The sequence below is a fragment of the Chelonia mydas genome, chromosome 4, assembly GCF_015237465.2.
Source record: "Chelonia mydas isolate rCheMyd1 chromosome 4, rCheMyd1.pri.v2, whole genome shotgun sequence".
Classification (NCBI taxonomy): Eukaryota; Metazoa; Chordata; order Testudines; family Cheloniidae; genus Chelonia; species Chelonia mydas.
Window position 1 is genome coordinate 28,711,695 of NC_057852.1, and position 26,813 is coordinate 28,738,507.

The 26,813-nt window shown below is 40.4% G+C and overlaps 2 protein-coding genes across 19 annotated transcripts in view; one reads left to right on the plus strand and one right to left on the minus strand.

Moving 5' to 3' along the window:
• LOC102947459 (microsomal triglyceride transfer protein) overlaps window positions 1-2,924 on the plus strand; it is a 45,007-nt gene extending 42,083 nt beyond the window's left edge. For all 5 annotated transcript variants that reach the window (XM_043545215.1, XM_037896956.2, XM_037896957.2 and 2 more), the window contains exons 17-18: window positions 8-178; window positions 1,253-2,924. In XM_043545215.1, coding sequence (XP_043401150.1) covers window positions 8-178; window positions 1,253-1,421 — 340 coding nt within the window. In that variant the 3' untranslated portion in view covers window positions 1,422-2,924. The remainder of the gene's footprint in view (window positions 1-7; window positions 179-1,252) is intronic.
• Window positions 2,925-9,626: 6,702 nt separating this feature from the next.
• Window positions 9,627-26,813, minus strand: part of C4H4orf54 (chromosome 4 C4orf54 homolog) — a 78,887-nt gene continuing 61,700 nt past the window's right edge. For 2 of the 14 annotated variants that reach the window (XR_006290324.1, XM_043545219.1), the window contains exons 2-4: window positions 23,275-23,388; window positions 17,438-17,538; window positions 15,319-15,603 (exon numbers count right to left, since the gene is read on the minus strand). The gene's annotated coding sequence lies outside the window, so the exon portion shown is untranslated. Of the gene's footprint in view, window positions 11,210-15,318; window positions 18,343-21,669; window positions 22,412-23,274; window positions 23,389-26,813 lie in introns of those variants that run through there. The other 12 variants (XM_043545224.1, XM_043545227.1, XM_043545223.1 and 9 more) reach the window with 12 other exon arrangements.

Consider the following 26,813-nt stretch of genomic DNA (forward strand, 5'->3'; position numbering starts at 1 on the left):
TTACTAGGGGAGCCCTAGTGGTAGCTGGTAACATCTTTGTCGATTCCTTCTTTGTGAAGGCTGGTATGGAAACCAGTTTTGAAACAGAGGCAACACTAAACTTCATCTCCACAGTGCAGTTTTCAGAATATCCATTTTTAGTTTGCATGCAGATGGACAATATTGAATCTCCATTCAGGTAAGAAATAAAAACACTATCTGAGATTTCCAATTAACCATTTGGGGACTCCAAAACTTTTTTCCCCTCCATGTGTTCTATGTTCACAAACATGAGGGATTAAAAACAGAGACTAGATTTAAGCGTAGTACAAGCAAGTGCAGTGCAAGATCACTCTCACACACATATGTCTCTGCTAATGCCATTCATCCCTGATGTACAACATGCCAGAAATATGGATAAATGTTTAGTAGGGACTTTGACAACCACCACTGCACTTGCTTTGATTTCTCATTTTTGTTAGATTTTCCACCCAGCTTTTAGAAGTAAAAACCAAGTGAAATAACCCACTAAATTACCCTAACATGTCATCATTATAGATGGTGAGAAAACCTGAGAGTCAAACAAAGAAGCACCACCAGCAATGTCTATCCTCTGTTCATTAGGCCAGTGACGGTGCCGTGCTTAGCTGTAAAGGACTTGAGCCTGCAAGGTTGCCTTTATGACTTACTGGTTCCTGATGCTTGTGAAATTAGCCAGAATATTTAGTGCTCAGCTCAATTATCATGCTCTGTAATAGATACAGTACTTCAATATGTTTGGAAATATTGTTTTGACTAGAGTCAGTTTTCCACCTTGAAATTTAAAATAACTATACAATAAAGTAAAAGATGTTTTCCAATGGGCAAGTGGTAGCACTGCATTCCCTTGTAAGAGGCCTAGGTTTGCTTTTTGGTCTTGGTCCGCTAAGAATTGCTACAGATCTGCTAAGAATTGAGAATGGTCTGTGACAGCATTCTCTGTCCCTGTGAGAAAGGCTTCCATTCAGTGCTTCTTGGCCAGAGGACAACGTGTACAGTGATTGGCCCAATAGATGGGAATTTCCTAAAGCTCTCCCAGGAATCCCATCTCTCTGAAAATACGGTATTAGTTGTACTGATAGATATGTATGCTGATTATATATACAAACCACTAATCCCATTGAAACCAATCAATCAGGTATGGATGTGGTATGCCCCTACCTAGATTCACATGTGTGGGTGCAGATTTTATATCAGTTTTGCTATACTAGATAACAATGTTGTGTCTTTGCAGGCAATATGTGACTAAATACGAAAGCCTGCCATCTGGCAAACGGTATACCTCTCGGAAAGGAAAAGTCAAACTGCTGGCAGGTTCTGAATACCCTCTCCATCAAGAGAACTCCAACATGTGCAGAAAGGTTTTCAGCACTCAGTCGGACTCCTCTGACAGCTGGTTTTGAAATGGGCACCTGTTCTTTCATTTTACTGAATCCATGGCCCCCTGAGTGACTTAGGCGTCCATGTACTGTACTAGCTCAGCCCCGATCCTGCACTGTTGAAATCAGTGGGAAGTTTGTCACTGAATTCCAACAGGCCCAGGATCAAACTCTTATTATGTGCAGAGTGTTTACATATTTACATATATTTAAGACTTTTATAAAAAGCTAAGATAAAAACAAAAAACAATTTGGAGGCAACCCATTCACTCCCCCTCAGGAGCTATGATCTGTAATTTTTTTTTTTTCAATAGCAGAAAGACATTCATATTTTTCTCAAAGTGGGAATACAGAAGCCCATGCTTCTGATTTTCAGTAAGAACAATTATGCTGTAGAAAGAATGATTATTTATAAATACATTTAGAGGCAGCCATTTGTTAAAAAACTAACCAGTTCTCATTTAAATACACAGCAGCAGCATTCTAAGAAGGACCATTAATTCTTGGTCGCTTACGGCTGTCTGTCTGTTTAATCAAAAGCAGGGTGTATTTTTACAATTTTTTTAGAGCCTTAGTCTCATAAGTATTATCTGTCTTTTTTTATAGAGTGCTATGGTTAGACATGTTTGATTAAAAATTTTCAAGAGTGCTCCGCATTTGCCTAACTCTTCTCTCACTGACATAAATTGAAAATGCCTCTTGACTTCAATGGAAGCAAAGTTATGCCAATGCTGATCATGTCTGAAGAGCCCACTCTGAAACTTCATGTAACTATGGGGCATCAAAGCACGCACATTTCTAGAGATGAGCACTCACTGTAGCAACAGTGTGAAATATGATTAGTTTTAAAGACTTGCAAATGAGTTGTGAATGCACCATCTAGCAGGTCCTGTAAGGACAGAGAAAATTCTAGTATTCTCCTCTATGGGAGATTACTTATTTAGACTAAAAGAGGAGCCTAAGTTATCATTACTCACACAAGTAGTTCTATTGAAATCAATAGTACTACTCAGGGCAGTAAGGATCATTTGTGTGAGTAAGGGTTTTACAGGATCAGGACCAACCTTGGCTGGAAAAAACCCTGTATTTATTAATCATTTTGCAGTTATTACAATGTAATAAACAAACAAATATCTCCCATCACAGAACATATGACTTTCCCATTCTTTTGATCCCTCAAGTGATCCACATTATTTGTAATTCCATGCGACAGGGTGTCTAGTGTAAGTGCTGGGCTCAAATAACCTTGGATAAGTTGCATTTCAGAAAATGAAATCTGGCAGAAAAAGCTTTTGGATTGTCTCACATACTCACACCCCCAACGCCAAAATCCTTATCCTGATATAAAACTGCCAGTCTGTTCAACACAAACAGCTAATCTGTTTGTTTTAGAATTATAAACAGGAACTTATGGGTTGATTACTGTATTTCCCAAATATACCGTTGATGCAAAAGCACATTTTTTGCCAGAGCCTAAAAATAAAATGGGGCAAAATAAAATAAACAAAAATCCTTCTTTCACTCTTGGTTTTGGTTTGTTATTTTTGTGTTTTGGGTAGTTTTATTCTCTAAGGGGTGGTAATTGGAGGACACTCACCTCTTGAGTTCCTTCTGCTTCTGCTGCTGCATGCAGTACTGCAGGCCCTTTCCTGCTCCTGGCACCCCTTGTAGATTGTCAGCCTATTCTGAGGGTGGGGAATCATACCTCTCCAGCGATGCAGAATGCTGAAAGCCTGTCTTTATTCCTTACCGGCAAAGACATTATAAGGCTTGCGTTGTGATGTCACAGTTATTATAGCGATAATGTCACACTGGAAACACAGATATATCACTTCATTCAGGATTCAAACAGAAAGATAAGTTAGTTTGTGAATGGGAACAATCTTCAACACCAGCACCAGAAATCTTGAAAGATACTAGCAAAATCAATTACAATTGGTATGACTGTTCTTTTCCCAGTATGCTAATGTCAACTGGAACTTGACTTGAACTGAATTCAATTTGAAGAGATGCAAATCACATTTCGGTGCTACATACTGAATATCCAATGATAATTTTTTAAAAGTTGTAAGTAAAGTCAAATTAGGGAAAAATAACCCCAAACACAACCCACAGGTATTCATAATAAGGGTTGTGACCAGCTTCCATTATATAGCCCTGTTTTAATTCCATTACATCTTTGGCTTGGAAAATTGGTTTGGTCGGAAAATTGGCATGGTTACTCTGAAGGTCAAGAAGATGGAGTCTGGAAAGTTTAAAGAAATTTTGTCAAACTATTTTACACTGTAAGTTTGTGGCAGTGCTGGAAACAGAGATCTTATCTCTGCAGTGGTAGCCTCATCCCTAATCCACTAGATCACAATACCTTTTATACCAGTGGTTTCCAACCTTTTTCATTTGCGGACCCCTATGAATTTTCAAATATAGGTGTGGACCCCTTTGGAAATCTTAGACATAGTCTGTGGACCCCCAGGGGTCTGCAGACCACAGGTTGAAAACCACAACCTTATACAAATTGCTTCAACCAGTTGTGTAATTGGGATATTAAGATGTACTCACCTTTGTAAAGTGGTTAGCAACCCAGAGATGAAAATGCACTACGTGGCCAGTAGAGTAATTTTGCCAGCAAAGCTGTGGGGGAGACAGAGCCTAGCTGTACTGTGAGACTCCTCAGAGTCTCTCAGTCATACACATTCCCTCTTTCTTTCCTGCAGCTCCCTACCAATAAGGCTCTGAACACTTTCTTCTCCCCAAATATTCCTTCTCTCTCCCACCAAACCCCCACTCCCAAACCTGCTGCTCCCCACATACCCAAGACTCCCCCAAGCTGTCTCCCAGCTCAGCTTCCCTTCTCAAGGCTCTCTCCGAGTCTGTGCCCTCCTCCCAGCTCTTCTGCCTCCAGTGTCTCTTCTGAGGCTTCCCACCCACAGCTCCCCTCCCACAAGGTACCCCTTTAAGCCTGGGTCTTTTTCTTAAGACTGCCACTGGGGTTGCATCTCCCCACAAGTCCCCTCCCCAAGGGCTCCCCTCAAGTCTTGGTCCCCCAACTCAAAACATCCCTTGAAGCTATGTCCTTTCCCCAACTCCCCTCCCAAACGTCCCCTAGAGCATGGATCCCTGCCCCCAAACACCCCCAGCTATAAAAGAGCTAGGTATTAATTATGAATATTGTGACTCCACAAGATCCCCTCACCCCCCCCACAATACTGTGTACAGTCCAGTGCCCACCCGCTACAGTTCCAATTCCCCTATCAGACCTGAACCTCCTTCACAGAGGAAGAGCTGCTGCTAAGACTCAGTGTCTTCTCCAGAACCAACAGGGACAGAACGACCCCTGAGGGCAAGAGGCTGTAGCTGCCTCTTTACCCAGCTGGTAAGGTGCAGTGAAAGTTCTGAGCTGCACTAAGCTACAGTCTCTGACTACTCCCTCCTCTTCCACCTGCTCTCCCCTCCAACTAGGGCTGAAAATTGGTTGTAAGTAGTATAGTGTCATTTTCTCCCCAAGCTCAAAGTTGAGATGGAAATGTCCCTTGTCCCTCCCTTAAAAGGACACCCGTGACTACGACCTAGTACAGGCGTTCTCAGGCTGGGTATCACAACCCTTCCTGCCCTTCCCATATTGCTAAGAGGGGGGAGGATCCCAGGTAGATCAGAGGAGGATCTCATGAAGTTTTGGAATGTCCAAAGGGAGTCTCAGTATGGAAAAGGTTGAGGACCTAGTGTATTGGGCATTCATGGCAGCACCACACGAGGTAGGTCTGACACTTATGTTGTTATAATTTTTAGCACTTTTAACCAGGAATCAGAATGTAGTTTGGCTGTGCTGCGTATGCATGGCTAATTAACTACCCAGTGAAACAGCATCCTGGCAGGTGTGACTGAATGAGACAGGGCTCTGCAAGAGCTAATATTATTGTGGCCAGTGTTGCTCACTCTTTGAACTTAGTTATCTTGAGAATCATCCATCCCATTTATTCAAAATTTACTACACTGGGTCTTTATGTCCTACCAAAAAAACCCAAGAAACAAAAAAACACAAAAACCCGAGATATTAAAAAACCCCAGTAAATTCCCAAACACAAAATTTCAGCATAATGACTTGTTTAGGTTGCTAAATGATTAGACAAAGTTACCTATCAAGTCATTTATAAAACCCAAGTAACTAAATGCAAATAAATTAATAATACATATATACATTAACGATACAGCTTAAGCAGCCTCAAATGCAAATCCACACAGGACACATCCCATAAATCACTGACATTATTATTATACATTTTTCCTATTAAATCATCTCTTCAGCATTTCTCAAGAAACAATCATTATAAATGTTAATTGCAAAGAAATTGTCCTGTCAACTGATAAATATCTTAACTGATAAAGTTCCATAATTTACAGTATTCCATAAAGAAAATATTTAGATACCAATATCAAGATTAAAATAATATATTAAAATCCCAATAATCCAGGGGGCAGAGTTAAGGCTTTTGTGTTGTGACGAGAAAAGCTTTTCTTTTATAAGAATAATGCATTTATTACGTGGACAGTGTAAGTTTTAGGTTGTGCTTACCTACTCATTTTCCTGGTTTTAAGTGCTTTGATTTTGTAAATGATGTGTCAGGTAACTACACTGCTGTATTAGCAATCTTAATTGTTTTTAGAGAATGGTTTTTTTTATTTCAATGTCTTATTATTGCTATTTATTATTATATGCAGTGTTGTAGCCATGGTGGTCCCAGACCTGAAGAAGAGCTCTGTGTAAGCTCGAAAACTTGTCTCTCACCAACGGAAGTTAGTTCAATAAAAGCTATTACCTCACCCACCTTGTCTCTCTATTATTTGTGTATTGCAGCACCTACAGATCAAATATGAGATCAGAGTGCTGTTGTGCTATGTATTCACACACACACACACACTGTGATCAGCACAAGCAGACACCACCACCCACTTAGAGCACCGCTGGCTTCTCAATGCAGGCTTGGAGCCTTAAGTGCTCCAGGCCATACAGGATGTCTGCGGCGGGTGTCCCAGACCAATGCCTAAACTACATGACCAGCCTCCCTCTCAAATATACAACTGTTAAGAACTTTTCCCATGCCCAGAGTTCGGGCACATGCTTGTAGGATTGGGCCCTTTGTATGGAAATGTAGCATACCACATGTCCTTTAAAAAAAAAAAGTAATACTATTATAAAATGTTTTACGATTGTACAGGATCACCTCACTATTGCCACACAGCTGGAGAGCAAGGTACCCCCAACTACAATAATGCTAAGTTTTTCTACCCTTCATAAGAACATGCACAAGTTTGTTTACTGCGAGTAAGTCAGTCCCCCGAAGACACTCATATGATTGGGCTTTTTAAAAAAAATTACTCATCTTGCACGAGCATAGACTGAGAAAATCTATGCAGCTGCATTATTAAAAATAAGTCCTTTCAGATGGAACAACTGTCTCACTAGGTCAAGTTTTAGACTTCAACAACTTGGAGAGTGTCCCTTGAAATTAAATCAAATGGAGCTGTCAGCAAAAGAAAGCCTCTGAGGCCAGAGTTACTCCAAAAGTGATAAATGTCCTAATGGATACTACATGGTATCATTCCAGTGCACTTGTTTCTGAAGATATTTTACCCTAACAGCTGGACATAATGGGAATTCCTAAAGGGTTTTAGCCCAACAGCTGGGTAATAGAAGGTAATGGCTTACTTACACTGACTCCATAGTTACAGAAACAACAAAACTGACAATCTTCTAAAAATAAGGTGAACATAATACACTGCCTAAGCCCCCATTTGAAATAAAAACACACTTAGTTACGATCAAAGCAAACATTTTCTACACTTATCAAATAATTTGGGGCTAGAAGATGATTTTTTGAATTGTTTATTTTTATTAAGCCTTTGAAATCGTTACAAATCATTTTTCCAAATGACAAAATGTGGAAGTTAATAATACATTATTTCCTCTACGCAGAATTGTGTGCATGAAGTATCAATTCCTATTAAGGAAAGTCCACAAAAGAGACCACTATAAACACAGCTAGTCAGGAAAAAAAACAACAAGCCATGATTAAATAGATTTTTTTAAACCATCTCCTTAAAATTCGAGTCTATTTTTAAAAGCTATTTCTCATATAAAAACAAACACCTTGATAAAGGCTTTTCACCGCAGGCCTGATAGTACCTTCATGTACACATGGTGGAATACAAAAAAACCCCAATTGGTTTGGCAGTCACAGTTTCTCTAGAGGGAAACTCTGCACTGCATGAAATGAACATTTTAAAGGCCATGTGAACAGCTTAAAAAACTCAGGTGATCTTCTACTTTTTGGTGTATGTCACCTCACACATAAAACAAATGTAGATATTATTATACGGAAATAAAAATGTTTTTCAAGGAAGTTCTCTATTGAAGCAATAGGGTAACTCTGAATTTAGGACTCTGCCTCCTGTGACCAGAGTCTCCACAGATATAAATTAGCATAGCTCCATTGATCGGATTTCACTGGGCCAGATCTTAAAGTAGTATAAAATTGCATAGCTCTACTGAGGTCAATAAGCTATGCCAATGAACCCTAGTCGAGCGTCTGGCCCAGGAGCAGAAATCCTAGAATTTCCCTGGAATTGTCAGGTGGAAATGTCGTGTTGTGCAAGCTTATTTGAAACAAGAGGGCATGCAAGTGATGGTTAGAACCTGGGGTTAGGGGTCAAGACTTGTGGGGTCTATTTCTGGCTCTGCCATTGATTCAGTGTGTGGCTGACATAAGTGTAAAAAGTGTCCCTTAGTTTTCAAAGCTGTCAACTAATTACAGATGACCAGCTTGAAATTTGAGACATGTAGGGTTTGATTCTCAGTGGTGCCGAGAGGCCACAGCTCCCATGGAAATCAGTTGAAGTTGCAGGTGATCTATACCTCTGGGGAAAAAACAGGGCTTAGCTGTATCAAGTTGGCCACCAAAGAGTAGTGGACTTAAAAAAAAAAAAAGGTCTAATTAGTCCAATAAAGACCAAATAATACCATTATTTGCATCCATGCAACCCCAAAGACTTGAGTTTTCAGAAGGGAGGTGAATTAAGTGAGATTGAACAGATGTAAACGAAGGCAGAATTTAAACATCAATCTCTCAGAAGTCTTGTGCACCCCTCTCATGGTCTCTTTTCTTCTTTATATTCTTAAATCCCTCTCCTTTTAATGGACAGTTGCCATTGCTGTCGCTCGTTCTACAGTAGGCAAGATCACTGAGCTGCCTTTTCAAAGACCAGCCCCACGTTTTCTATGTAAATCAGCAAACCGGAAGCACCCAAACTACACTACCATCACCTCCCCTGGCAAACCCCCTCACTCCTCCATGGCTTCACTTCTGTTGTTTTACTTCTCACAATTCCAAATGAAACATCAAGGTGAAAATTTTGCAAGTAAATGAATGTAAGCAGCTCAAGAATTGTGTAAGTTACTTCAAGTGCAATTTTGAAAAATACACAGGTGGTTCACACTGAGATCTCTTTCTTTTTTTCAAATAAACTTTTCTTTCTAATAGATCTTTTTTATGGATCAGCCCAAAAGGCACCACTCTTTCACTAAATTCACTTTAATAAGATAGATAGAGAAATAATCAAAAATTTTACAAATTTATCTATCTAGTCATTGGAATCCTCATTAACTGATCATTTGAAATTAATCAGTGACATAACATATTGTAGGATCAAGGCCTACTTTGGTAATTAGGTGATAGATGCCTTAGACCGGGGTGGGCAAACTTTTTGGGCCGAGGGCCACATCTGGGTGGGGAAATTGTATGCAGGGCCGGCGCAGGGGGCTGGGGTGCAGGAGGGGGAGCAGTGTGCAGGAACGGGCTCAGGGCATGGGACTGGGGCAGAGGAGGGGAGCGAGGTGTATGAGGGGGCTCAGGGAAGGGGTGCAGAGGGGTACGGACTGCGGGAGGGAGCTCAGGGCAGTGGGTTGGGGTGCAGGAGGGGTGCGGGGTGTGACAGGGGGCTCAGGGCAGGGAGTTGGGGTGCAGGAGAAGTGCGAGGTGCAGGGAGTTGGGGGGCAAGCCTACCTAAAGAGGCTCCGGGGTGGCAGCAGCGCGCACCGAGGCCAGAGCGGGCTCCCTGCCTGCCTGCCCTGGCCCCAGGCAGCGCCACTCCAGGAAGCAGCCAGCACCAGCTCCCTGTGCAGCCCCTGGGAGGGGGGGGAAAGCACAAGGCTCCAAGCGTTGCCCTTGCCGTGCCTCCAGGTACCTCCCCCGAAGCTCCCATTGGCTGCGGTTCCTGTTCCTGGCCAATCGGAGCTGCAGGGGGCGGTCCCTGGAGGCAAGGGCAACGCACAGAGCCCTCTGCTCCCCAGTCGCAGGGACATAGTGCCGGTCGCTTCTGAGAGTGATGCGGGGCCTGCGGCACCACGGGGGGCAATCCCTTGGGCCGGATCCAAAGCCCTGAAGAGCCGGATCCAGCCCGCAAGCCGTAATTTGCCCACCCGTGCCTTAGACATACTAGAACTAGATGGATTAGATACATAGGTCTTGCCAGACAAATTATTTACTCATTTATGATAATCCAGTTTTTTGGCAGTTATATTGCTTCCAAAACCATACAATACTTTCTTGCTTACATTATGTCCTGATTGTTTGCTTGGAACAGACATCAGGTAGTTACCTCCTATTTCATTTCTAGTTTCATTTTTACCCTTTTGACGGACAGGTACAACAACTCTATGTTTTCAGTTGTTCAGTACCTCTGTCACCATCTTCATTTGTTAAGAAATTATTCAGAGATTCCAGGATTTCCTCTACTAGTCCCTCAAAAATCAGATACATTTCATCAGAGCCTGTACTTGGTATAAATCTGTTTTTAATTTTGCCAGAAATTCTTGAATTTTTGTTCCATCACATTCTCCAGGTATAAGATTCCATGCTCTACAATCTCATTTGGCTGGAAAATTGTGCTCTTTGGGAATGACTGGAAGATCAGTCAAGTGCAACCTATACTTCTGATCTTTCTTTAGTAGAGACTTCAATTTAAAAGAGTTTCAAATTTTAGATTATTTTAAGATGTGGTAGAGTGTAGAATACTAAAGCACTGTACAGTTTTCATTGAAATTGCTCTAAGATTTCCAGTAACTTTCTCCTGGAGAAATCTCAGGGCTTCTTCTCAATCTAAACAGCTCTGAATAGTCTGTGCCTTTGTACAGCTGCACACTTGCTCCTTCTGAGCAAAGTCTGTGGCTCTAATCTCTCTTGATTCTTCTCCTACAGCTCAGGCCATTCTGTCTCCCCTATGGTGGCTCTTCGTGTAACCCCTGTCAGACTCCCTCAGGACTTTGGCCTGGAACCACAAAGGGACTTCAGCATGACAACACCCAGCATCATGATGCCTAGAAAATCATAGGAACAAAACTGTGATCCACAAAGCCTGAGTTAGGTGCCTAGGGTGCCTGTACAATGAATGGAAAGAGATAGGCACCTTAGAATGGGATCCACAAAAGCCAGTATGCTAAGTGGGGAACCACCTATGCTAGCCAATGGGAGATCCCAATGAAAGGGGGTCTGAGCTCAGCCCTCCCACGGAGCTAGTTCCCCAAGTCCAGGCTACAGGAAGGTACCTGTCTCTGTTTAGTGATCCACGAATGGGAAGCCTTCTCCAGGAGTAGGCAGCTTAGAGGCCTAAGCTATTCTTGTGGGAACGAATTAGGCACCTGCCTCACTCCACACAAAACCGGCTGCAGGAGATGGTCGTGCCCACCATATACCTAGTAGCTCAGTGGTTAGAGCACTCACCTGACATATGAGACACCCAGGTTTAGCTCCCCTTTCTACCTGGAAGGGAAAAAGAATCTGAATAAGGGTCTCACACTTAACATTAGAACGGCCCTTCTGGGTCAGACCAAAGGTCCATCTAGCCCAGTATCCTGTCTTCCAACAGTGGCCAATGCAGGTGCCCCAGAGGGAACGAACAGAGCAGTAATCATCGAGTGATGCAGCCCCTGTCGCCAATGCCCAGCTTCTGGCAAACAGAGGCTAAGGACCCCATCCCTGCCCACCCTGGCTAATAGCCATTGATGGACCTATCCACCATGAACTTATCTAGTTTTTTTTAACCCTGTTATACTTCTCAGGGAGGTGTTCAAACCACTGAGCTATGGGATATTCTTATGTGGGGCTCCCTCCATCTCTCCAGCTCAAGTTGTTTCACTGCAGATAAATAATGAAAGAGTGATTTGAGCAGGGGGACTAGCCCAGGGGTCTCCCACTCCCCAAATAGGAGCCTTAACCACTGGACTATAAAGTCATTCTCTCTCTCTCTCTCTAGTCCAACAACTGCTCCACTGTGGATATATTAAATAGTCATTGGCCAGAGAGGGAGTGAGAAAGCCTATCAGATCAGGCTATGCACTCAAGATCATGGGCGAGCACCCATCTTCTGTCGATCCATTGATCATTCTGGGGCTTGGGCAGGAGATAGGCATCCAGATGCCCAGAGCAAGGCAGCAATGTATATGCCCAGAGGCAAAAACTTAGGTGCCTACAGCGTTCGGCAGGAGGTTTGTGGATCACAGTGGAGCCTAAAACTGGGACTTGGGTTTAGATGCTAAATCCCTGCCCCCTCCCCACACTATATATTATCTCTGGGCAACCTAGTCTGTGGCTCACATGGCTCCAAGCAGTTATTTCTGTACCAAAGATTCACAAATTTCTCTGTCCATCCTGACCTTCCCCCTTCCATCCAGTCACGTGTCTGGTTTTCTTAAGTACCAGGTGGGATATCTCGCACAAGCTGGCTAATACTGAACTAACTTTTCTTCACTGGTCCTCTCCCTGCCTTCTCCATTTTACTATTCTATTCAAGTTGTTTTTCAAGTTCATCACCAGAGGATCTGAGCACCAGTGCATTAAGTGACATGACTAATGTCACATCTGGTTTCTTCTTACTCTAATCTTCTCTCCAGGGGGAGAATTGTGTGCGCAATGGAGTGTTTTGGTGATGGTGGGAGATTCTTGCTTTCTGTTAACACCATTTTCCCCCATCAGCCAGGGTGACAACTCTGCTTTTTCTTCCCTATGCATCCATGTTGTCACCAAATTTCACTGGTTATTTTCTCCACATTTTAAAAAAAAAAAAATCTGACCCTTCTTTTCTGTCCCTCTGGATAAAATGTTTGTCCATTCCTTGATTATCTACTAGCCTTGAAATGCAAATGTCTCCCCTCTCTGATATCCCTGATTCCCATTCTCACTCCTCTCCAATCTCTCCAAGTTGCGGTAATTAAAATAAACTTCTGTGCCTGATGTTAAGGCAGCATCATCCCTCTTTTAAACCTTCGACCAGCTTCTTCTCACTTTCCATATTAAACTCAAGCTTCTCATCTTCAGTGCTCTGCAGGACTCCCTTTGTTTATAGCTCTGATTTCTTTTTTTTGTCTTAAACTCCCCTCTCAGTGCTTTCTTCTCTCAATAACTCTGGCTTCACTACTCCCCTCAAATCCTTCTCCTATTTTCATCTTCCTACCCTCTTCCATCCTGCCCTATATGTTTGGAACTCCTTCCCATTCTTGGTGGGTGGGCAAGGCTACCACCATTACTTTGTTCAAATTACCTAAAACTTATTCCTTCCACAAAGCTCTCCAATACTAACCTAAAAGTGTTGTCACCCTACAGCTCACTTCCGTAGGTCACGAAAGCTTATGCTCAAATAAATTGGTTAGTCTCTAAGGTTCCACAAGTACTCCTTTTCTTTTTGCGAATACAGACTAACACGGCTGTTACTCTGAAACCACTCATTACTAGTTAATCTGGAATGATTTTAGAAAACAACCTTCTAAAACTCCACTGCTAACTTCCTAATAATAACTGTTTAAATTTACCACATGCTGCTGCTGGGTGACCTGCATAAAGCCAGGCTGTCATCTTGTCTCTTGCTCTCTCAATTCAAAACATACTTCCTTTATCATTTAGCGAAAGACATTTAGGGGATTGGGAGGTTTTTGTAAATGGGCTGCTTTAAGCGAGATATCATTGTTGCTTATTTCCTTTGATAGAAATAGACACAATTATTATCCTTTACCCTCTCCCATTCTAATTCTGTACGTGCCTGTGTAATTGAAAAAGTGGCAGTCATTCTTTCATTCAGACACAGTTTACTTGCTATATGTAAGAACAAGTTTGGGCCTGATTTCCTTTCAAACTAGTGTAACTTCACAGATGTCAATGCAGCTACACCAGTAAAAAACAGGTGGGAGAAGACAATTCAGCCAGTTAGTTTTTTTAAAAAAAATCAAGGTAGGAAGCATTTGTACTTTAAAAGCTCTCCTAAAAGGCAAATGTTTAAAGAGGAGCACTGTAACTGCTTGACAAAGGGTGATGTAGCATGCTAAACAGGAACAAGCAGAGAGCCCCAAATTTGCCAGGTGCCCAGTGTCCTGAACGCCTATGAAAACCAACGTACCCCTCACCGGACTAGGGCCGTGAAGCGTATCATACATTCTAGCTCCTTTAAAGGGGGACTTTGAGCACTGTGAGTATGTCTACACTGCAATTAGACACGCATGGCTGGCCCGTGCCACCTGACTCAGGCTAAGAGGCTGTTTAATCGTGGTGTAGACGTTTGGGCTCAGGTGGCAGCCTTCCAGGGTCCTAGAGTCTTGACTCTAGCCCAAGCCAGAACATCTACACTGCAATTAAACAGCCTCTGAGTCTGAGCCCTGTGAGCCTGGGCCAACCAGGGGTTTTTAACTGCGGTGTAGACATAGCCTTAGACCTCAATCTCTCTCCTAGGGAAGTTAATGGGAAAATGCCAACTGACTTCAACGGGAGCTGAATCAGGCTCCTGATGACATACAGCAGGAGTCTTAGAATCCTAGGGTGCCCATGAAAGAATACGAGTCTTTTCTCTGCTCATTTAGGGCCCGATCCAGTATTCATTGAAGTCAATGGCAAAGTTCACACAGACATTCATTAATGGTTCAGGATAAGGACCTTATTGGCCTGGCTCTGTGGAAACCAAGGGAGAGTTTTTCTTAGGCCAGTCAGTCAGTGCTTTTCATACTCTATTATAATGGAGTACTTTATCTTCGGACCAGATCGGGCACAACTGAAATCAATTGGAGTTTTGTTATGGACTTCAATGGGGACCAGAGATCTGCCCCTGGCTGTTCTCCTGATTACTTAAATAAATAAATGGCACAGTATTTTCTCCTTGATTTATATCCTGATCAAAAACCGGGGAAGTGCCTCAAAGGACCAAATTTTTTCCTGACTTATGCCACTTACACCTCTTCTAAAGTCAGTGGGGCTGTATAGAAAATAACTGGCCCAAAATATTACTGTTCCCACCAAATAGCCTTTCCACTGAAAAAAAATGTTTTTTCAATGCAGAAAGAGCCTCAGACTGCTGATGGGGAGAAATGACATCTTGCAGTATAGGAGCCTATGCAGCATCTTGCAGAATTGGGTCCATAGGGAAGCTGGATACTTTGCTATAGAGCAGATTTTCTCCAACTTATACCGCAAATCACTTCATAAGAAAATGTTCCTTTCACAGATCCCACCTATCCTATCCCTAGCCCCCATTAATTATGTGGCTCTCAAAATATCTGAGCCTGTGGACTACAAGAAAAGTAGACAGCTGGTTGGCCCATGAACCACATTATTAGAACCAATGCTGTAAAGTCGCACCCTAATTCAAATCACTGAGGAGTTCAGACAGGAAAATCATGTTCTGAATTTGCTTATTCCTACAAAGCTTTTATATTCTGACACAGCATTTTGAGATACAAATTAAAAGTTCTTTTGAAAAGTACATTTTGGGGCTTGCTACATAGTGTAAACTTTCCTTTGGTTATCTGGTATTTTACATGTTAAATAATGTCATGGCATTATTATGGACAAATGCATTCAATTTCACAAAAACAAGGTCAAACAGTTTATACTTGTTTGCAATGTGTCTTTTACTGGAAAATACATTTCATTTGTCATAACATTCAAGAAAAACATACGCAAATGCTTGCCAATGAATTACAAACTTTGGTATTCAACGGTTTCAAACAGGCCATTCTCACATGATTCACATCTATGAAATTTTCTCCTTGTGCAACACACAGTTAGTGCAATTCTCAGAGCTGTTTTGCTGTATTTTTTGTCCTTAAATTCCAAGCTCACAGCATTCTGTAATGTGATCACTTCAGACTTCAGCTAGGAACTTGCCACAATGTTGTCTAGGTTGAAAGCAATTTAAAGAGTCAAATTCTCTCCATTTATATATCTTCTCTTTTTCCACTGGCAGTAATCCATTGTCATTACAAAACCTTCACAACACTCTGCCTTTATCATTTACAGTGTAACCCACTATGCTCTAATCAAACATACCACTCACATTCTCTTCAACAATCATGGTCTTTACTTCATATTTGTGCTGTTCAATGTCTTAATACTGATGCATCTCCCCCCTCCCCCCGCCAAAAAAAAAAAAAAAAGGATTCTCTTCCACATCAAGCACGTTTTAAAGCATTGTATGCATTCTCAGGTAGCCACGAGTTCATGGTAACTTCTAAGAAAAGGAATGACACTTTGGCCATCACCACTACATAGTAAACTCATCTTCAAATGCAGACAGAAATAAACACACAACCCATAAATATACTTTTAAAATTATTCACCAAAGGGAATATGTATCAATAATTCTAAAAGAGTGAAATTCACCCACCGCCCCCCCGCGCTGCAGATTAACACAAGGTCTATGCCTCTCGAGTCCCATTTGAGCCTTCAAGCAGGACGTGATTCAAAATCCACTGAAATCAGCAGGACTCTTTATGTTGACGTCAGAGGGCTTTGGATCGGGCCCACAGAGCTTATGTGGAACTTGAGCGGTGCCTGGGTTTTGTGCTGATTCTCCACAGAGGGGTGAATTTCACCCATAAAGTACTATGACCACAATATGAAACACACAATACTAGCAGCTTGTGAACCCTGACACAGAGGGCTTGATTCTAATCCAAGATATGTGGTTATACACAACCACGTTAGCTTGACAAATTCACCACTGGGTACGCATGCATAAGCACCACATTACAGGATTTTTCTAGCTACTCTTTGCAGCAATGTATGCCTGCATATTTCATGTTAGACTCAAGCCTGGAGTACTACTTGTATACAGATAATGTTAAGGATCTGGGGCTCCATCTGGCAGGATGCTGAGAGTACTGGCCCCAACGAGGCAAAGCACTGAAGCACATGCCTAACTTTAAACATGTCAGTAGTTCCACTGAAGTAGGTGGAGCTACTCAAGTGCTTTGCTGGATCAGGACCAAAGCATACAACACGTCGCATAACTGACCCTTTATGCAAACATGTAGTCTGTTTAGTATTAAGAGACAAAATTAAGCAAACACTGTTTCAATCCTAATGTCAAAACATTCTATTGAAGAGATTTCCCCTGAGAAAACAGTTAATTGTTGATACTGCTTCATGTTATTGCTTTAATTTTTTACAGGCAGTTTAACAAAAACAATTACTACAAATATTTTTTTTCCAACAACATATGTTGAAATACAGGGCACCTTTTTTTTCCTTTCAAGTACACTGGGCAAAACTGTAAACCCTGAGTTTTGTGTGTGCAAACCTACATCTTGTAAACTGTAATGTGAAACTCCTCTCTGAGCACCGTTATAGAAAAAGGTATGATGTCGCTAATATTTCTAAATGCAGATGCTAGCCTTATCGTGTGTACACCATACACATATTTGTGTGACAATGGTCAATCTACTTTGGTATCTATACTGTCCTGCAGTCTGAAGTACTGTCTGTTTCATATAACACAGAAATCCTATTTGTACCATATAGAGACATTTATCATGATCATTTATGAAAACAGCAAAGATGCATTCATTGTCTTTAAGAGGCACTTGAACAGAAAAGCAAAATTCTGATAAAAATGTAAAGCTTATAAGTCTAGGCAGTATTACTGAGGAACACAGGGATGAACTTTACATGCTATATATTCTAGTTGTGCACTTGGAAGTTCTTAAAGTGTTAAAACATTATTTCTTTCACCTGATTTCCACAATGATGCAGGTAAATGAGAACAGCATATGTTAAATCACTATCTGTATACTTGCAGTGCATTTCATCCTGAGGATAATTTCAATTTGTGCCTGCAAACAAATAAATTCTGGTGAAATAAAATCACATGTGTACTTCAAGACAATTGTAGCTGATTTTTTATACCTCATCAGTGGAAACAAAACTGTAAATTAAATCCTAAGATTTTCCTTAAATGTGACAAACACACAAATAGACAAATGTATTAAAATAAAACATTATTTAAGCAGGTTTTTTGTTTGTTTGTTTTTACTTCAAGAAAGGTCATTTTTAAAACTTTCCTATTAGTCTCAACATTTTTATATAAAGTTTAGGTTCTTATTCACTGAAAACTCCCATTGACTTCACTGGCAGTTTTGCCAGAGTAAAGAATGCAAGGTACAGCCCAAAATGATTTGGACAGAACCATCTATTCCTGTACTGCCTTTATTAAATCACTGGTAATTATTAAAGTGGCAATTTTAGGGCTCAAACTCGCTGAAAGAAGCACGTGTGACTTCTAGTCCATAAAAGCAGTAAGAACCTTCTGGGTTCTGTGCTTCCTAACTTGAATTTTTCTTCTTCTGTGGAAATGTACTCTCTTCAATAGCTGCAGAACACTTCAGTAGGCATTAGCTATATCACACCTATCTCCAGAGTAGGGTCTATGACTATCATTTCATATAAGGAAATAAGGGGATTTCTCAGAGCATGCTCAGGGAACACTATATAGAGAACTGAAACTCCCAAACACCTGCACACATCCATTTCGCATAATTCAGATTCCCTATTCCTACCTTAATGATAAGCCATTGTGCTGTGCGCTGGAGTGTTATTGCGGGCTATCCGTGACACTTGTGTTTGGAGCAACTCAAGCCCTGTGGATTGTTAGAGCACAAAGTTGAATGAAAGTCAAAGACCTGATCTATTCTTAAAAGTTACGCCAGCATAGCTATGTCAATCAGGGGTGCGAAAAAACCCACACCTCTGACAGATGATGCTGTGCCAACAAAACCCCCAGAGTAGACACAGCTATGTGGACAGAAGAAGGCTTCTGTCAACTTCGCTAACGTCGTTCAGGGAGGTGATGTTCCTACACCGATGGACATAACTTGGTTGCCGTAGGCTGTTTCTACAGTAGAGGGCTATGCCAGCATAGCTATGCCGACACTGAGAGGGTCTAGACTACAGAGCCTAAGTCTCTCTCCAGCAAATTGCTAGTTTCCCCAAGAAGGGAGACCACTTCCACAGACATCTTAAAGGAATGAGTTCTCTAGGGAATGAACTTGGAGAAGTTCTGCATTTGAGTTCTTGCTAGGCTGACATGTCCATTCTTAAAAGTCAGTCCAAGTGAGTTGCTCATGTCACCATTGGCCTATTCATCTGAAAGAAATGCTCCGAGGAGAATCCCTGAGCAAGTTCAATGGAATCCGCAACTGCATTTTCAGGAGTCTAATTTCCATATACTGTGTGGCAGGGATTTATTGTGTGGCAGGGATGCACATTTCCTTCTGTGGACCAGTTTGTGAGAGAGAGATTTTCTCATAGCATCTCTCCTCCCAATCCCCTATTGTTTCAATTTGAAAACATTTTGTTGTAGAGACCATTTGTGCTCCCTGGACTGTAGTGCAGGAACTATTACTGTATGGCCCGTGGGCCATGCAGAGTCACAGCTCTTGTTGGCTGGTTTCACAAATGAACCTGTGAGCTACAGAAAAGACTGAAGAGACCAGCAATTAAACAAATGGACATGGGGCAAATAGGTTCAGAACCACAAAGTCATTTTTAAAACTTTAAACATGTACTACAGTGGAGCAGTCGCCAAACCATAGTTATAGTTACATTATATATAGGTAGGTCATCAGAGGAAAAAACTCAAAAACTTGTGAAGCAGAACTACTCTGACCTACCGCTGGAATAATTCCAACTTACTGAATGGCAACCAGTAGTTGGGGAGGACGACGGTTACAAAGGAAGCAAGAATCAGGCATTCTGGGAGGCAAATTTATTTGCATGAGCTTCCCAGCTGTCTATCAGCTCCACAGTTTTTGGCAACTGAGCTGTTAGATTTTATTTTATTAGAGCTTCAGTGGAAGGAAGACCTTTCTCCTGAATAGGTCAATGTTTCACAGAGCCAAAAGCCAGAGCCTTCCCAGGCTTGCATGGTCAGAAGGCTCCAGATATTTTCTTCTGCAGAAAGTCATAAATAAGAAAGTTGGGTATTAAATATATTGTATTTTTGAACAGGTTTCCTCCATTGATCAAATTCAACTGCATATGTTTAAATATGGAAAACAATATTTTATATTAAAATATGTCAAATGACTTTAAACGAATTTAGGGACAAATCCCACATTCCTTACTTGTAGCCTGATCCTATTTCCCCTGAAGTCAATAGCAGTTTAGCCACTGACTTCAACGGGAGCAAGACTATTTCTCCTTACTCTGGGAAAACCCCTTTGAAATTAATGGGAATTTTACTTAAGGAAGGACTGAGTAAAGAATGCAAGATCTGACTTCTTGAATTTTGACATCCTGTCAACTTTTTCTTTTTAAGATAGTTACATTTATAAGTATTCAAAACCAAATATCTTTCTTTACTCAACTGAAGAACCTGAAACACATCTCATCCAAGCTCCTGTCTATACAAACACTAAAAGTTCCCGAAGGTGCTTTGACCTACTCCCATTTCAAAGCAGGATAGATCAAAGAGCACTATGGAACCTTTAGTCTGCAGTAACAGTCTCCACACGAACACTTCACGTACGACAGGCTAGCACGAGGTAGATTTCCCAGCTTGCCGTGAACTAAATATTCGTATAGACATACCCTCAAATAAAAGTTTGTTTTCTCTTACACTTGAGGAGTCTCAAGCCTTTCTGATGTTTTAAAGTTACACTCATTTTTAGTTCTTACTAACCAGTAAAGCAAAAGTCTACTTCGTATCTTTCATATAAAGATAAATAGGTAATAGTTCTAAACATCTAACTAACGAGCCATGAGTATTTTAGAACGGCATATAATATAAAAGAGTTTTCTAAAAGTAAAAAAGATAATTACCTTTAAAAGGTGACAATTTAGCAACACAAAAGAGTAATTCTGTTTTGTTGTAAAGTTCCTGTCTGTGTTCTAAAGAACTGAAAGTTTATTTGATCTTAAAATTGGTTCTGAGGCTCCTCAATCATTCAATTTCTAAAGTCTATGATTTATGAACAATTTAGGACTTCAATGTACCAAAGCTTTGGAATCTAAGAATATTACTGACCAGCAACTGAAACTACTGTGTATGTAAAAAGAAAAGGAGGACTTATGGCACCTTAGAGACTAACAAATTTATTTGAGCATAAGCTTTCGTGAGCTACAGCTCACTTCATCGGATGCATTCAGTGGAAAATACAGTGGGGAGATTTATATACATAGAGAACATGAAACAATGGGTGTTATCATACACACTGTAAGGAGAGTGATCACTTAAGATGAGTTAATACCAGCAAGAGAGCGCGGGGGTGGGGGGAGGAGGGGAGAAAAGGTTTTGTTGTGATAATCCAGGTGGGCCATTTCCAACAGTTGACAAGAACGTCTGAGGAACAGTGTGTGTGTGTGTGTGTGGGGGGAATAATAAACATGGGGGAATAGTTTTACTTTGTGTAATGACCCATCAACTCCCAGTCTCTATTCAAGACTAAGTTAATTGTATCCAGTGTGCAAATTAATTCCAATTCAGCAGTCTCTCATTGGAGTCTGTTTTTGAAGTCTTTTTGTTGTAATATTGCGACTTTTAGGTCTGTAATCGAGTGACCAGAGACATTGAAGTGTTCTCCGACTGGTTTATGAATGTTATAATTCTTGACATCTGATTTGTGTCCATTTATTCTTTTACTTAGAGACTGTCTAGTTTGACCACTCTACATGGCAGAGGGGCATTGCTGGCACATGATGGCATATATCACATTGGTAGATGTGCAGGTGAATGAGCCTCTGATGGTGTGGCTGAGGTGATTAGGCCCTATGATGGTGTCCCCTGAATAGATATGTGGACACAGTTGGTAACGGGCTTTGTTGCAAGGATAGGTTCCTGGGTTAGTGGTTCTGTTGTGAGGTATGTGGTTGCTGGTGAGTATTTGCTTCAGGTTGGGGGGCTGTCTGTAAGCAAGGACTGGCCTGTCTCCCCACTGTAGTTTCCACTGAATGCATCCGATGAAGTGAGCAGTAGCTCACGAAAGCTTATGCTCAAATAAATTTGTTAGTCTCGAAGGTGCCACAAGTCCTCCTTTTATTTTTGTGAATACGGATTAACAAGGCTGCTACTCTGAAACCTACTGTGTATGTAGAGCTAAGCTCGCAGAGCTAAGGTTGTCCCCTACAATACTTGGGTGTTCTGGTTTAAATTTCTGCCATATTCTCTGAACAGCACAGCATTTTACTAAAAAACAAAATGTTATTTTTCTTTCATACACAAATCAAGACCAGGTACAGATTAGAGGTTGTTTACAGTTAACAACAGACTGCTTGTAAGATAAGGGCAAATTTTGGAACCAGTATGAGAAAACTGCATATCTGGATAAACTATACACACACATGTCCTTTTTTATTTTATTTTTAAATGGCATCAATGGAAGGCAAGCTGTGCCCTTGAGAGCGCTTTAAATTAGATACTATAGGCTCATCTTGCATTCCTTGCCCTCTCGTTGATTTGAATGGGAACTTTGTGAGGGCAATCAATACATGAGCAGGTCATTGATTAAAATCAAATGTAATGTAAACCTACCATCATGTGAACAGTTCTCTTTTAATAAGACAAATTCATCATCGGTATAACTCCACCAGCTTCAGCAGAATTATAACAGGCCCATTTCTGACTAGCCATATATTGTATTTTTTTCCCCCTTCAGAAAGAAATAATTTCTTCAGCAAATATATTGTTAATTTGGGCCTCAGATAAATCTGCTGTAGAATGGACACAAAAGAACACAACACTGAAAAACAACATTACAAAGTTCTTTTGTTGTGTGGATCACTGAGATTAAATAAATTTTGAATAAAGTTACAAAGTTTTAACAAAAGATTGCAGTCTTAAAGAGAAATAAATGCTATCCTCTCCTTTAAAATTGGGGCCTAAAAAGATTACATTCAATTTCTGGCTGCCTAGTGTTTAAAAACTGCCATGATTAAGGCAACCTGTAATGTCAAACACAGTACAAAAGAGCAAATAAAAAATGACAGCAAAAAAAACAAGTTTTGTGATAGTTTCACAACCATGTTTGAAGTCATGCCAAAAATACACACTAACAATAACCTAAAGACTACATATCCCTATGATTGTTATTCAAAGTGCACACCTATAATGTTATAAACTAGGGGCCTGATCCTGCTCCCACTGAAGTCTATGGCAAGACTCCCGTTGACTTCAATGGGAGAAGATTTAGGGCCTCTGTTTTGTAAATTATACAGCTGCATTACATATTCATAACAAATTTTGAGTACCTGTAAAAAGATATATTTTGATCCAAACTTAAAATCATGTCACATTTACACACTTGTTTTTACAAGAACAGTAGAGTAGTATTAACACTACTCAGTAAGTTTTTTTTTTTTGTTTTTTTTGTAAAGGTAAAAGAAACGGAAGTATGTGAACAATTTTAGCATTTTCACTTCGCCATAAGAGTAGGGGCATGTATAATGTCTGCTTGGCTTCAGTATAAAAAGGAACAATTTTACAGAAAATAATGCAATAATTCAGCCTGCTTTGCATAACTAAATGTATACATACACCAAAAATGGGGGTATTGAGGAGAAAACAAGAAACTTACACACTTGTTTTGTATGAAGCAAAAAATGAGAAAACTGTGGAAGCAGTTTTTAAGGATGAATGCCTAGTGTTACCATGTTTCAGATTAAAGGAGGATAATTCTTCTTCCTTGTTCCTGTAAAAATACACCAATAAAAGAAATTAAGTTTTTAGAACATTGTACAGGTTTACATCAGAAATTCTTAAATTAAATTAATCACTAATTTAAGCACTCGATAGTATTGCAGAACAATAAATAACATTTCACTTCATTATTACAATAATGTTACTGCCAATTTCTTAATCTGTTGCCAATATCAAATAATAGTGTCTAGAAGATTCAATGCTTTGCTGAATTCTGGTCTCACAGCTTTGGCTAGATCAGGGCTAGATCAGACACCTTGCACAGTTGAACTCTAAATGCAGAACTTTTAAGTGTAGGTTGATTTCTTAGGCTTAATAAAGTGCATCATCATGTGCACGGAATAGTTCCATAATTAAAGAAAGTCAGACTTTTAAAAATGTGACCATTTCATTTGGTAATTAAAAGTGCTTACATGGGTAGAGAAAACACAACTCACTTATAGCCTGAGCAGTTTTAAGCCATGTTTCGACTCACAGCAAAGATATATAACCATGTTATAACCCTCCAAGAATATTAAATGTAAACAGGCCTGCCGACGGGGGGAGAGGGAGGAAGGGAGCAAAGGCGGCAACTGTACAGGGGCTGCCATGCCAGCAGTGTCTGGGAACCCCAGGTATGAGCAGTGGGTGAACCCCTGGCTCGGGGAGGCTAGCCCCTGGCCTGGACCACCCTTTCTGCTTGAGTGAGGCCCCACCTTTCTCACTAGAGTTCCACTCCCCACCCCCACCCCCCACCTCCCAGGCCACGCAAGTGCTGCCAGCCCCGGAACAGTTTTACTTTTCTTTAAATCTAAGGGTCCAATCCAGCAATGAACTGTATACAAGCAGGCAGAACTCCATGACCTCATGCAGGTGCATGGGGTCCACCCATAATAAATTCATTGCAAGACAGGGGCTTTTGTTCATGATAATCCCACAGGAACTTGAAATCAAACGGCTCTCCTTCCAATGTCGGTCTTTTCTATGTAGCAAACAGGCTTTCCCCACCTCATTCCACGCAGCATGTATTCCAAAGAAGATGAAAATTAATATTAATTTTTATTTACCTATTTGTATGTGCACCAGCATAACTAATGCCAGGGAAGCAGGCAGCTTTAATTAACTGCTGCTAAAGAAATAGAGGAACCCTAACAATTAAGAACTATTTTATCAGCAAGCTCACAAAAGTGGTTATTCATTTTTTGAGGGAGGAATAAATAGCAGGCTATATCTGAGGGATAAAGCAACTTTTTTCTTGACATATGCTGTATACTAAGAATCTAAAAAATATTCAGCAAGGTTGCACTTTAACCAGATAGCTGACTAAGGGCCCAGTAGTGCATGCAAACACTTTCTACCAGGTCTACTCATATTGAAGTTAACAGAACTACGCACAGTAGCAAAGAAACACAACAGGCACAAACGTTTGCAAGATCAGGCCCTAAAATAAAACAATCACCACCAATAGGAACATACAAAGAAACAAGACAAAGTGAATCAAGTCACAATGACCCTCCCAAAGATACCAGTTTCTGGTATCTATCAGTCCTTGGCACAGTGACACAGTTAGCAGAGGAGGATCTGAGGAAGAAGGAAAATGATATGCTAGCAGAGAGAGGGACAGAAAGAGATGGGAAGAAAGAAAAATAAGGAATGGAAAAAGGGAATCAAGAACACTCATACACAAGGTTTTAGGTTAGTAAATTATGTTATTTCTCTGTGAGAAGAGAAGCTAAAAAGAAAACTCCTGAAAATCCATGGCTAGCTCATGAGATCTGGCACTTATTTCAGTTCACTTTAGGCTCTGTAAAAAAGTTCTGCACTCAAACACTTTACAAATGGAATTGGAAGCAGAGTGAAATTAATCAGCAATGAACAGTCCTAGTTAGTGGGTTTCAGAGGCAGAACTATTGAGTGCACTACTACTGTGTCTACTGTCCTTGGGCAGAGAAAACAAAAACAGAAAAGTAAAACAAAAGTAGACAAATCAAAGAGAGAGAGAGAGAGAGAGAATAGAGAAAATGAGAGAAGTGAAAGAGGAAAAAGTGGAAGAAGAGAGAAAATATATATAAAAAGATGCAGGGAAAGATACACAGAAAAAGGATGATAGTAGGAGACACCGTGAAAGAACAGGGAAGTGGAAAATGAAGTCAACATACAGAAAGGAGAACAGGGCAACAGTTTATGGTTGCAACATTGTCTCACAATTTTTTCACTGAAAATAATTTAAGTGACCAAAGCTTGAAGATGAACTAAAATGTGTCTTGTGGTATGTGACTAAGTAATAAAAACTATTTCTTTCCATTAGTTTTTTGCTTTAAGTCAGGTGTTGAGCAAAAAGCATCCCATGCTGTATCACCTGTCTGATGTTTACCTCAGTTCCACATCCTTAAGGATAGACACCTTTCTTCCCATTTTAGAAGAAAAACCAAGTAGATGAAATTTTAGGACTAACCAATTTAACAGCATTCTTTTGAGTACAGAAAAGTCCAGTGAGCTGCTGTAAACGCCTGAATTATTTTATGTACCAAATTTAGCATCATACATTTTGTGTCACCCATATTTTGGTCATATGATGTATCTTTCATGCTGCACTCACAGGAATAAATGTTCAGCGAGATGCAAAGGGAAATGGATGCAATATGCCCATCACTATCAAGGGGTATATGGACTACAGTGCTCAAAGCACATCCTTCAGTCAGAAACATTTGTTTAGATAACCAAATAGATAACTAAACAAATAGTAGAATAACCCACTAACTTTGGACACAAATAACATGAGAAAAAAGGTGAACTTTTCGCTTCTCAGAGTAATAAAAAAGACATATTTGAAAAATGTATTCTTTTCTTTTGTACAGTTGTTACAATTACAATACTGTGCCCCTAATATAACATATATAAACACGTCTATTTTTTTAAATAACTCATATCTGCACAGTAATCTAAGAAATAAATTACTCTCCACAATCCCTTGCACCAGTGACTTGAGATCTTTTCTAAAGAGGAAAGAGGTGAAACAAAGGAGAGAAAAAGATGTGTACAATTTTCCCAGATGAAAAATTCCTGCTAGGATTAGCTAGATTAGCATTAGATAACTGTCAACCTAAACAATGGATTGTGAATCCACCTGAGTGATGTTTGGCTACCTCTTGGTGAATCCAATAATTAACACTGGAAACAATTCAATTTAAATGTAGAAGAAAATAAAATGATTTACAAACAATTACAAACAAAGGAATGCTGGATGCACAAGGCACCTAACCTAAGGAAAGTTTTAGTCAACTGGAGACCAATTATTCAGTAATTTTTGTATTCCCATGGATTAAAACACAAAAAAGGACCAAAAAAAAAAAAAAAAGAACTAGATAAATTCATGGAGAATAGGCCCATCAATGGCTATTAGCCAGGATAGGCAGGGATGGTGTCCCTAGCCTCTGT